The 12,894-nt window shown below is 37.1% G+C and overlaps 1 protein-coding gene across 2 annotated transcripts; it reads left to right on the top strand.

The window, feature by feature from the left end:
• Positions 1-1,240: 1,240 nt before the first annotated feature.
• TFAM (transcription factor A, mitochondrial) lies at positions 1,241-11,844 on the top strand. 2 transcript variants are annotated; one of them, XM_069460457.1, is made up of 7 exons: positions 1,241-1,400; positions 1,974-2,092; positions 3,336-3,406; positions 4,112-4,261; positions 7,127-7,222; positions 10,782-10,838; positions 11,318-11,844. In XM_069460457.1, exons 1-7 carry the CDS (start codon positions 1,300-1,302, stop codon positions 11,462-11,464), a joined length of 741 nt encoding a protein of 246 aa, XP_069316558.1. In that variant the 5' UTR covers positions 1,241-1,299; the 3' UTR covers positions 11,465-11,844. The 2 variants fall into 2 exon arrangements, with proteins under 2 accessions (XP_069316558.1, XP_069316559.1); XM_069460458.1 differs by lacking the exon at positions 7,127-7,222.
• Positions 11,845-12,894: the final 1,050 nt, after the last annotated feature.

Here is a 12,894-nt window from a genome sequence, read left to right as displayed (position 1 = left end):
TTTATGATAAGGGAAGTGGTGATCATTACTTACCACTTAAAAGAAGAGGTGGGCTTAGTTTTTTGTAGTTTCAAAGGGCCAATCTTTTCAAAGCTACAAAAGGCAGTAGACTCTCAGAACAGTATTACACTGGTCAGAATTTTCGAACAATTACAGCTGTCCAACAGAAGAAAGACTGTCTAAAGAGGTGGTGATCTTTGAAACAACGGTATTTACGAGCTGGAAGGCCCTTAGATATCTTTAGGTCTTCCTAATATTTTTCATGCCATTGCCTGTACAGAAAATGGTATTTCTACAACACCAGTGAAAAACTGTACAACACATCAACGAATAGCTACACATTCTCCGGGCTTTGGTTGGGAAAACTCTGATTTAGTTCAATATCCTCATTTACAGAGGGGGAAACTGAATCTTAGAAGAAGACATTCCCAGGTCAAGATGTCAATGTTAACGCTAGGACTAGAACTGGGACTAGAACTAGAGCCTGCAGACAACTAGCCAAAGTCTCCTCCGTTCAAAATTAAGCAGGGTTGGAGGTCACACTTGAAGACTGTGCAAGAAGATGGGAGAATAGTCTAAATCCGTATTACTTTAAATGTGGTCCCAAGACGACCAGAATTAGAACATGTTAAATTTTGAGGAACTTGTTAAAAACGCAGATTCATGGGCGTAGTGAGTTACCCTCGCAGCAAGGCCCTGGAATCTGCATTTTTAGGTCTGGGACGCCTCTGCTTTCTTGGCACTATTTCTGAACTCTGAATTCTGGCCCTGGCTTGAACAAAGGAGCTCCGCCGGGCGCGCGGGCTGCACAGCTGTCCGGTGTCTTGGTTGTAAGACTGTCTGTTACGTACAGCCCTTCCGGCCGTCACCGGCCTACGCCCGCCAGCGCTCGCTGGAGGTGAGGCCGCTGCGGTCCCCCCGTCAGTCTCCTGGCCCGGGTGCGGAACCAACAGCTGGGGGCGGCCGGAGGCAGACGCGGTTCAGCAGCGCCCCCTGAACGCCAGCGCCCTCCGCAGGCGAGTGGCCGGCGGTTTCCCTTTACCGCCTCGGCGGTCCTCCTCCTCCCTAGCAGTCCCGCCTACCAGGGGCTCACTACGGCGCCTGCGCCATTCTGCTCTGCCCCGCCCCTTGTCTGCCAACCGGAAGGTAACCGATTTCCCATAGTGCCTCGCGAGTGGCGGGCATGATAACAAATTCTGGAGTCGCACGGTGGTTGGAGTTGTCATTGTTGGGATTGTTCTGTTGTGCCAGGAGGCGCCACGAGGTTGGGGCTCGGTCACTGCCTTGACCGGCGGTGCGATGGCGCTTATCCGGAGCATGTGGGGCGTGCTGAGTGCCCTGGGGAGGTCCGGAGCGGAGCTGTGCGCTGGCTGTGGAAGTCGACTGCGCTTACCCTTCAGGTAGGACCGCCCACCCTTGCCTCAGGAAGCGGCAGGGCCCAGGACGTCCAGGGGCTGGAATGTAGACGCTGTCTTCCACTTTCTGCCCCTCTTAGGCGTTCAGAGCTACCCTGGCCCTTTGCTTCAGACCTCGACCTTGCCAAGGGGACGGTGACTTGGAGATCAGGCCTTACTCTTTAAGTACCCCATACCTTGCTTCCTGCCATCTCCCACCCCATCCCCCCACTCCTTCCCCCTCTCCACTGTCCAGCCTTGAATCACCCTTTCGGCATCGTCTGCAAAAGCGCGCCGACTCTAGCCATCATCTAGGTATTAAGGAGGCGGGGCCCAGGAGCTGGTATATAGACGCTTTCCTCCACCTTCTCCCCTTCGTAGGAGGTAAGGGCTTTGAGACTTCAGGCCTGAAGGCTTTTGCCTCTGGTTAGGGTAGGGTTTTAAATAAGTCATTAACATTCTCGTTGAAGGTGTCAGATAATCTTGATGAAATCTTATTTGGGCTCTGTGTTCATATACATGTGAATATTGACAGATAAATACTTGACAGTTATTTATTTTCTTTTTGTTTTTATGTAGTTTTGTGTATGTACCGAAATGGTTTTCATCCGCCTTGGCTAGTTATCCAAAGAAACCTCTGACTTCATACCTTCGATTTTCTAAAGAACAGCTACCCATATATAAAGCTCGGAACCCAGGTAAGGAGTCTGGGGGCTTGTACTCTTCTCTGATGTAATGGAAAGGCCTCTAAGCAGTTAAATGCCAAATTTGATTTGCACTACCAAAACATCCAGTGGAGTGAAGGAACAATCATTTATTTTGTTTGATGGTCCGTAAAAGAGGAAAGATAACATTTTATACCAAATGGAAATGCTTTAAATATAAGTGAGAACTAATGAAAGGTATTTTAGAAATAGTATGAAAATAGTGGAAAACGCCCTGGTAACAGGATTGAAAAAGCTGAATTTGGGCCTAGTTGCCTAGTTCCACTGATGAATGAATTATTTTCTTTCTTGTTTAGCTCCATCAGCCTCAGGGAATTGTTAATAAAGTTGCAATTAAATATAACTGTGAAAGTGTTCTATAAACTGTAAAGCTCTATCAGATTATTGCTAATTTCAAGAACTTTCTGTAAAATGATAGCTTTCAGTGAAAATCCTTTCTTGTCTTGAGTTCCTGATAAAAAGATTTCTAGGTAGGATGTTTGTTGACTCCCTAGAAAGGCTGTAGGGCCTTTATTTTGGGTTATGGTGTAAAGGTAATAGCTAAATTAATAATAGTTAATCTTTGCTTATGATTTCTAAGGCTCCTTTACATGCAGTGCATCACAGCGCTTTTGTGAAAATCAGATGAGCTACAATAAAAATGCTCACAATGTAGATAAAAAATTAGTTCCAGAGACATGCTTAAGTACCCACTTCTTTATAAATGTAAGAGTCGAGGCTAGCAGGTGTAAATCAGTGGCACCCCATCATTCAGTTGAGATGAGGAAGGAAAATGGAGAATAATGGATTGATTTTAGAATAGTTTGTTTCTAAATGGTATTTCTGTAATTGAAATACAAGTTGGTGTTAAATGAATCAAGGCTATATTTTGTTTAGACAGGTTTTATGAACTTAAATGATTCCTCAAAGACTTTAAAAAAGCTTTGCTTGAAATACGGAAGTAAAAAACTTGATCAATTGATTACCCAGCTGCTTAAACTATTAATCAATTTCTGAGGATAGTTTTTGGTGGTTATGTGATATATTCCTTAGTTATTAGATATTGACTTTTAACAATACTGGATAAATTATCATATTTAAATTAGTTGGATAAAGAAAAGTTAAATCATTGTGTTAAGTTATATGTGGTATGGATTGTGCTTTCTTGGAAGTCTTTAGAAATTAATCCTAAGACATAAAATTGTGACATCTTTTTTCATTTTATTCCAATCCAAAGATGCGAAAAATACAGAACTAATTAAAAAAATTGCTGAAGTGTGGAGGGACCTTCCTGATTCAGAGAAAAAAGTAAGCATATATGTTTTCCACACCTCTGACCAGTTATTCTGCAGTTAGGAACAGTTGTCATATCCTTTAAAGGACTAGATGACCCAGACTTTTTTTAATATCCATTATGTACAAAGGAACTTTATACCTTCTGATCCACGTAAAGGGTTGGCCCCAATTTGAAAATGGAGGCTAATTGCTGGACTGTTACCTTGGTTAGCATATATGTGAAAAATCCATGTTTTTTTTTTGAGACAGAGTCTCACTCTGTTGCCCAGGCTAGAGTGCCATGGTGTCAGCCTAGCTCACAGCAACCTCAAACTCCTGGGCTCAAGCAATCCTCCTACCTCAGCCTCCCTAGTAGCTGAGACTACAAGCATGCGCCACCATGCCCGGCTAATTTTTTCTGTATATTTTTGGTTGTCCAGCTAATTTCTTTCTATTTTTAGTAGAGATGGGGTCTCGCTCTTGCTCAGGCTGGTTCCGAACTTCTGAGCTCAAACGATTCACCCGCCTCAGCCTCCCAGAGTGCTAGGATTACAGGCGTGAGCCACCGAGCCTGGCCAAAAATCCATGTTTTTAATCCATTTACATCACATCCCAGAGCACATTTTCCACATAGTGGTTTACTCTGAAGTCATGTAGTTGTCTTTCTCTGGCAGATGTGCTATGTTGAGTTTGCTGGCCACAGTTTATTGACTTCTTATTTGGGTTTTTTATTTATAGATATATGAAGATGCTTACAGGGCAGACTGGGAGGCATACAAAGAAGAGGTAAACAGAATTCAAGAACAACTAACTCCAAGTCAGGTGCTATCTTTGGAAAAAGAAATCATACAAAAACGTTTAAAAAAGAAATCGTTACTAAAAAAGAGAGTGAGTATTACTGTAATATTCTTTTCCTATGGCAAAGAACTGAAATTTGTATGATTATAAATATAGGTAGTTTTTCCTTATATTGTGGATAATGTATAGATATGATATAGTAGAATATTATCAGATGGACTCCAGTTAGGGTAAAATGGGATAGCCACCAGGACACTTGCCATTTTGTTTGTCTTGGAATTCATTAGTGTTACTTTCAGATGTATCCAAATTTAAGATATACAGTTAGTAGGACTGGCATGAAAGCTATAGGAACAAGGTTAAGAAATAACCAAACCGCCTACACAATGAGTGCATTGCGCACCGTTTGGGGAGTGGTAACACTTGAAGGTGCTGACTCGGGAAAGGGGGGGTGGGGAAAAAAAAATATGAAACTGTTGTTTTTAACTTGCATTGTTCACTTAATAATTTATCATGAATATTTCCCATATTATTTCATATCATTGTACAAGAAATAATGTATACATTATGAGGACATACTGTATCTAACAAGATATACTGTTAGACTCTTAAAAAAAAATAGTTATGGAAACAGCTTTTAGGTGGACCTCATCATGGACTTTAATCAATCATTGCCTCTCAGAGAAATCATATGAGCTGCAAAGTATACACGACTGAACCATATTTGTTGACATATTAACCACCAACACTTGTGAAAGTTCTGAGAAATATTACTAAGGAAGGGAAGTGTGGAGAAGGGATAATTTGGAGTGAGCTAAATTATCACCTCAGCCTTGAGATTCCAATAAAGTTAAGGGAGAACTGTGAAACTTCTTCAGAGGATGAAATGGGGTCTCAGTGGATCGTGTACCACCCTTTTGTCAAGGACTAATGAGAAAACGCAGAAAGTATGGCTTGCAGTTTATCTATTAATAACTACATTTTTCTTTCAATGTACGTTTTTATGGTATTATTTATGTGTGCTATGATGCTTAACATAGTTTGAATGGTGAATTTTTAAATTTATTCATAATTCTTCCTATCTTGATGATATCTTTATCTTACATAAATGAGAAGCTATTCGTTAAAATAATAATCTTCTCTCAATTCAATATTTTATCTGTTTTGCTGCCTCTTAAATTATTTGATGCTGTGCTCTATATCATTTCATTTTTCTCTTTGTAAAATATTTTATTTGATATTTGTTAGATATTTTATGTCTCACCTGGATTTAATGGACTTCTTTGCTTTTTGATGTAATACATTAAGTCTGGGTCAAAAAAGAAAAAAGAAATAACCAAACCAGGAATAGCAAGAATCTTTGCTTCTGAATCTTGTTAGAATAACCTATTAATTTGAATTGTTCTGTACATAATGGTGAGTTTGATACTGAATATTGCTAAATAGACTGAATTAATTTATTAACAAATCAGGGGAAAGTGCCAGTTTATCTAAGCAAATAAGTGCCTTTAGGATGGAATTCTATTTTTCTTCAAAGAAATCCCACATGCTTCAAAATTTGTAGTTCCCAGTTTAAAGTATTAATACCTATAAATGCCATTGTTTGAAAGTTAGACTACATTTTTCTATAAAACCAGTATTAGGTGTGAGGTGGGTCAGCTTTCTGGCCCAGTACATATACTATTAAAAAGTGATCATCAGAGTTAAAACTATTTCTCTGAAAAACGAGATTCCAGCCTTGAATGTGAGATGCCAAGGCACCTCCTTGAGCTTGATATTTTAAACTGATAATCTGATGTTGCTGATCCAATTATTCAAAGAAAGCTGGAAGAGATAATGAGAGTGAGAAATAATGTCAGCATGAGAATGGTATTTGGAAAGGTGTTTGCTAAAGTATATTCTCTCCCTTTTACTCTCCTTTCCTCCTTAAAGCACCCAGCCTGTGCTAAGAATGGGGAGGACCAGAAATGAGGATTGAACAGATATAAGGGTTTCCCTTTCCATTCTTATCCCCTTTTGGAAATGTTTTTCCCATTAAAGACTCCTAGTACCAACTAGTTCAGAGATTAGGTGAGAATGTGGGGACCAGAAGTTGCAAGTGAAGTACTTAGGAGAGAAATCTCTGGCAGTAGCTCTAAAAACAAAGGGGGACATAGTTAAGTTGTAAAGTGCGTGGAACCTGCAGTAGTTTCAATAACTATGTAACTGAGAGATTCAGAAAGAAGAAAGTGATCTCTAGATGTTAATCATAGGAGTCCTACTTTTACTTATGAATAATAGTTGGATTTGTTATTGATCATAACCAAATTGCCTTTAAGAGCCACAGAATTTTATAAATTACAAGTACTACTTGCCATCCAAATTCAGAAACTAAATAGAGTAATTCATTATCCCTCACTTTCTGCCCTCAGGAACTAAACTGATTTAGATAGTAAGAGATATTTGTATTCTTTTCCATAGGTTCTTCTTCCCTTTTAGTACCTCGTAAAAAAGAATTGAATTTAACACATCTATTGAGCTTTAAAGATTGAGCCATTCAGGAAGGGGAATGAGAGGAGAGATTATTAAACATAGTCCAGTATGTGAGTTGTGGTAGAGGCATATACTGAGTGATTTGGCCAAAGGGGATGGTAGTGTGCTGAAAGGGTGAAACTGGTATTATTTTATGTTTTAAAAATGTTTTGTAAATACGTATTCAGTTATTCAGGGAGACCATGAAAATAATATGTAAAAGAAATGTTTGTGTATGGGAAATAAGGAATCTATAACTTTTAAAACTCAATGCTATCAAAAAATTCTGACCCTAAGATGTAATAATCACATACATTATAATAAGAATCATAACATTCACTTTAAGGAACATTCTGTAATGTATAGCAAATAAAGTTTATCTAGGTAAGATTAAGTTTCATAGAGGTTAAAACTATATCTGATCCTTCTATTTTTGTTATTTAGGAGTTAACAATGCTCGGAAAACCAAAAAGACCTCGCTCAGCTTATAACATTTATGTAGCAGAAAGCTTCCAAGAAGCTAAGGATAGTTCATCACAGGTAAAACTGAACTGCATTTTGTTTACTTTAATTTAAAAAATATTTAGACAGGGAATTATAGGGTGCCATATGTCAAGTGGTGAAGAAAAGTAGCTCATTAAACACATGGAACTGTTTTGATAAGGCCCTTTTTATTGGATCTCCTTAAAGAAAAATCCTTTTTCTTACCACATACAATTAGAGTATGTAGTTGCCAACACATACATACATACACTACCAAATTTTTTTTTTTTTTTTTTTGAGACAGAGTCTCACTCTTGCCCATGCTAGAATGCCCTGGTGTCACCCTAGCTCACAGCAGCCTGAAACTCCTGAGCTTAAGCGATCCTCCTTGAATGCTGGGATTACAGGTGTGGGCCACCAGGCCTGGCACCAACTTTTTTTATTTTCTGCCAGGCATGGTGGCGTGCCTGTAATCCCAGCTACTCAGGAGGCTGTGGCAGGAGGATCCCTTGAGCCCAGAAGTTTGAGGCCAGCCTGAACAACATATCAAGATTCTGTCTCCTAAAATACCTTAAAAGAAACCATATAACATTTTCAAATTTATAGGGTTGTTAAGTTCTTCTGGAGACATTTCTACTCCAGCAGTTCTTAACTGTTTTACAATCACTGGGAAGAATGAGAGTATAACCTATTGCTTCATGTTAAATCCTTTAATAAAATTTTGTTTATTTACCTGGAAATGTGTTGTACATATGAACGTCATCATACAAATTTGCCAAACAAGAAAAAAAGGTTATTAATCATTCCTGTGGCTTAGTCTTTTCCTTTTTTATCTTCTTAGAAGCTCCAAATGGGCAATTGTGTTTTTCCTTATATAATAGGACATGGTCAAAGAAGTGGATGTTCAGATCCTTGACCCCCCCCCTTTTTTTTTTTTTTTTGAGACAGAGTCTCTGTTGCCCAGGCTAGAGTGCCATGGCGTCAGCCTAGCTCACAGCAACCTCAAACTCCTGGGCTCAGGCGATCCTCCTGCCTCAGCCTCCCAAGTAGCTGGGACTACAGGCATGCACCACCATGCCCAGCTAATTTTTTCTATTTTTAGTTGTTTGGTTAATTTCTTTCTATTTTTAGTAGAGACGAGGGTCTCACTCTTGCTCAGGCTGGCCTCGAACTCCTGACCTCAAGCGATCCACCCGCCTCATCCTCCCAAGTGCTAGGATTACAGGCGCTCTGTCTTAACTCTTTTTAATCTGGGTTAAAGTTTTTGGCACTCTCCCTCTTTGGGTTATTTAGATCTGTCATTGACTTTACAAATCCTATTTAACATATGATTAAATATGTCATAGTCATCTCCCCTGGCTACATATTTTCACTTAATTACTCCCCTTGGGATTTTAAATTCAGTTTCTATGGCTCTCCATTACTGAAATGCAAGCCTATTTATTTTTTTTATCTAGAATTTGCTTATTCACTAACTTAAACCTTGGATTTAGTTTTCTCATCAGTATAGGAATGTTATATGTGACAGAGTCCTTCTAAATCTATCCTTCTCAAATCTCACTGCACCTTGGAATCACCTAGGAAGCTTAATGGCTGGGTCCTATCTCTGGAAATTGAAATATAGCTTGACCATATCATTTTTATTCATTTAAAAATATTGGCTATACATCGTCATTGTTTAAAGAATCAAAATAATTCTTTAAGGTTTGTTAGAAAGATAACAATTTTCCCTGCCCTGTCCTACGTCTTACCCCAGAAACACATTCCACTATTTTAGCTGATTCTTGTGGTATTTACCTCTGGATTTCTAAATAACATTCTTACATTATTGCTTCTTGATTTTTTTTTTCAATTTTAAGCATTGTCTATCTTATACTTTAAGCATTACTTCCCACTACTTAAGGTGAACGTTTAACTCTCATCCCACTATTCGCATGTTCCCATTTCCCTACTTCCCAATATAGTTACAATTTTGGTTAGATCAGTATTGAGTGTTTACATTATTATGATTATGTAAACCCTATTTACAGCTGAGTTATGTATGCCATGTGCTATGATTATTTTTCCTTTTTGGCAAAACTTACTTTCTCTGAAGTTGATTATGTCTAGGTTCTTTTGCTTGCTTGGGTTTTTTTGTACTTACCAATAATTCCACCCAAAACTCTTCAATATTCATCAACTTTCAGTACATTTGATGCATTAGATATTCTGTTTCAATCTGAAGCCTCTGTTTGTTCCAGTTTGGCTGTTGCCTTCTGTACCTGTTTACAGCTAATATCCTAGGATCATCCTTACGGTGTTTTTGTTTCTGTTGTCTTTCTTGGTTTGCTCTGATTCTAGCATATTATCTTCCCCAGTAAGGGTGCATGGGAGATTAATTTTTTGAGTTTTGCATGCCTCTAATGTCTTTATCCTCACATTTGTTTGTTAGACTGGGCATAAAATTTTAGGTTAGAGATCATGTTCCTTCAAAATTTAAAAAAGTATTGATCCTTCTCTTCTAGCTTGTTGTATTGCTTTTGAGAAATGTAAAAACATTTTGATTGTTGGTCCTTTGAGTGTGATCTGTCTTCTTTTTTTTCCTCTGCCTTCTTTTTTTTGTTCTGACTCTTTAGAACTCCTATTATTTGTATGTGGATCTTCTGAGCTAATTCTCTAATTTTCTTATCTTTGCTGTTTTCCTTTAGCCTTTGCTTTTTGTTTCTGGGATGCTATATTTAATTGCTCTGGTTTTAGCATGGTACCGTTGCCCTAAACTATACCTGGTTTTCACAGAGTGACTTTATTTTACTCTCTGGAGGAGATAAATGTCATAAAATCTGCTATGGTAACGATTTAACTTCTTTTTAAACAGTCTTCAGTCAATTCTGTGTTTAACCTTAGCTTTACCACTGTTTTACACCTATCTGGTGCTGCCAGTTCCTGTGCTATTTGAGAATTCTGCATTGCAAATCAAGTTGCTTTTAGCTTTTCCTCACTGCCAGCTTAGGAATTAGCTGTCTTGGGTCACTTGAGTCAGTAAAGAACATCTGCTTTTTAGCTTGTCAAATTTTGTGTTGGTAGTGCCCTCTCCTTTTGTGTTTGTCTGTTTGGGTTTATTCCTTAAAAATTTTTGTTTATTCTTTTAATAAGGTTTTAGAAAGGAGCAAAAGTAAGCATCTTTCTATCCCTTTAATTTTATAGATGAAGAACCAATCCTAAGGTAGGTAAATTGACTTTTTCCAGGCCGCATGACTAAGTTCAGCTAAGTAGAATTAGAGACTTATGTTGTTCCTATGACTTATTGTTCCTATGACTACACCTAAACACTTAAGCACAATTTTAGAATAAAACATGAAGTGACAGGGAAGAAATAAAAACACTTATTCTTTGAAGTTAGTTTATGGCAGAATATAGATTATCCCTTAATATTTCTGAATCAAAAAAGATAAGTACCTTCATTCAGTTCATTTTTGTAGATTTTAACAGTTTAATAGTTTTTGTTTAGAAAGAAAAGATGTTAGGACTTAATGAGGCTGTGCCTGTTATTCTCGATATCTGAGTTTTTTGTTAGAATGAAATTTCTTTGATTACTGAAGTTCCCATGTCTGCTACTTAAACGTACATTGTTTTACAGGCAAAGCTAAAGAGTATAAATGAAAACTGGAAAAATCTGTCTAGTTCTGAAAAGCAAGTAAGTATTATGAGTTTTGGTCTCAAGCGTCCAGTTAGGATATCTGTTAGAGAATATATTAGGGTAAAGCTTGATTCATGGGAAAGCAACCTTCTATTACTAATAATACAGTTAAAGTATTTTAAAAATTATTTTACTATTCTTAGAATCAATTTGGCTTTTTTCTATTGGTAGTTTTTGACTGCATATAAAATTGATATTTAAAACGTCACTCATAAGGCTAGAGTGCCCACTGTATTGAGTGGCAATCCTATTCTGTTTCTGCCTCCTTCCCATAACCCAAAATCTGAACTTGTAACAGCTTAAGAGATAACAAATCTTTATCTCTTAACCTTTTTCTCATGTTGCTTTTATCTCACAAAACATTCTCTCTGAAGTTCCACTTTATATATGTAGAATAGTGATGTAATTTCTAAAGTATATATGGAGGCATTCCAGAAATTACTTTTTTCTAAATAAACAATTTCACTTTTTCTCAGGTATATTTTCAACTTGCTAAAGATGATAAAATTCGTTATCATAATGAAATGAAATCTTGGGAAGAACAAATGATTGAAGTTGGACGAGCTGATCTTGTACGTCGCCATGTAAAGCACCCGCCAAAAGATGGCACTGAGGAGTTTTAAAGTAGAAGATTGAGTTGTGTTCGTGATGGATAGACACAAGAAACCAATTAGGTCTCAATACTTGAAGCTGTTGTAAATTAGAAAGGATAAAGTTGGTAATCATTTTATATTCAATTCTTTTCCTTTAGCCGATGGACTTCTGCCAGTTTAGCACATTTTCTATTAGTATCTTGGTTTGGAAAACCAAACAGGTAAAAGTTTATGCAAAATTTATTTCGTGTTTAGGAACTACTGAGGAGCAAAATAATCCATGCAAATGTAGTAGTGAATTGTTTTACCTTTGATAAAGGTAAATCAGACTGTGAAGTTTTTTTATACTGGATGACAACTATGGAAAAGAGTATTCTTGTTTCCTTATATTACGGAGGCAGGAATTTCCTTTTCAAAATTGTCACAAATTGTAGAAGCCACAGTATTCTATGATATAATTGTGCATTTTTTAAAAAGTAGCCAGAACTCATGAAGGTAAATTACAATTCCCAGGTATAATTCATATTATACGCAGAGTTGATGGTTGTACATAGAATTGATTGCTGGTTTCAGTTGCAACTTTTTATAAAAGGGACTGAGATTTATAAACCTTTTTTCTTGTTGTCTTTTTCCTAAAGTAAAAACTAAAAAATTATGTACCAAATCTATGCATATCATTTTATATTGCATAGAATAAAAATTTTAATCTTTAATTTCACCTGTTTCTGAATTACATGTTTTCAAGATGACATTCATCTTACAGCTTCTTTCTTTTTCTGTTTTTAAAATAAGGAATTGTATTTTTTAAAAATTATTTTCTCTCTCTCATGTATTTATCCAGAAAGAGAGCTAGTGTGATATAAATTTTAAAATGAGAAATCTAAAAAAGAAAAGTCTCAAGTCTCTGGAATTTAAAACATTTTGCATAACATATAAAAGCCTATATAAGAGACAGCCAGCTATAGCCTGTGGGCCAAATCCAGCCTCCTGGCTGCTTTTTATGGCCTGTATGCTAAGGATTGTGTTTATAATTTTAAATGTTTTTTTAAAAAAGACTTATACACGAAAATGAATGTGAATATTTAGTGTCCATAAATAAAGTTTTATGGGAACACAACCATGCTCATTCTTACTGTCTGTGGCTGCTTTTGTGCTACAATGACAGAGCAGCTGCTACAGAAACTGTATGTAGCCTGCAAAGCCTAAAATATTTACTATCTGGCTCTTTACCCAAGAAGTTTGCAAACCCATTGTCTGTCGTATAGTGTGACTGCTGTTCCGGTGTGTTGATGTGTTGGGATAGTTTTTTTCAACTGTTGCAGATGTTCTTATTTTAGAATCATTCCCTTACTTTAAGGGGAAAAAGGTAATGACTACATAAGCTAAACAAATTGTTGCTTCTCAGTGTTAGCATGGAGAAAAAGTCTTTAGTTTCAAATTATGTTGCAGGATAATGAAAA

The sequence above is a fragment of the Eulemur rufifrons genome, chromosome 28, assembly GCF_041146395.1.
Source record: "Eulemur rufifrons isolate Redbay chromosome 28, OSU_ERuf_1, whole genome shotgun sequence".
Classification (NCBI taxonomy): Eukaryota; Metazoa; Chordata; class Mammalia; order Primates; family Lemuridae; genus Eulemur; species Eulemur rufifrons.
Note: the sequence above shows the minus strand (reverse complement) of the source record. Positions and strands in the feature narration are given on the sequence as shown.

What these genes read in the sequence shown, in the direction of transcription:
- TFAM (XM_069460457.1), top strand. Translation starts at nt 1,300, where the DNA reads ATGGCGCTTATCCGGAGCATGTGGGGCGTGCTGAGTGCCCTGGGGAGG. An exon ending in CGACTGCGCTTACCCTTCAG is followed by an intron (nt 1,401 to 1,973) that starts GTAGGACCGCCC and finishes GTTTTTATGTAG; the next exon opens with TTTTGTGTATGTACCGAAAT. An exon ending in AATCGTTACTAAAAAAGAGA is followed by an intron (nt 4,262 to 7,126) that starts GTGAGTATTACT and finishes TTTGTTATTTAG; the next exon opens with GAGTTAACAATGCTCGGAAA.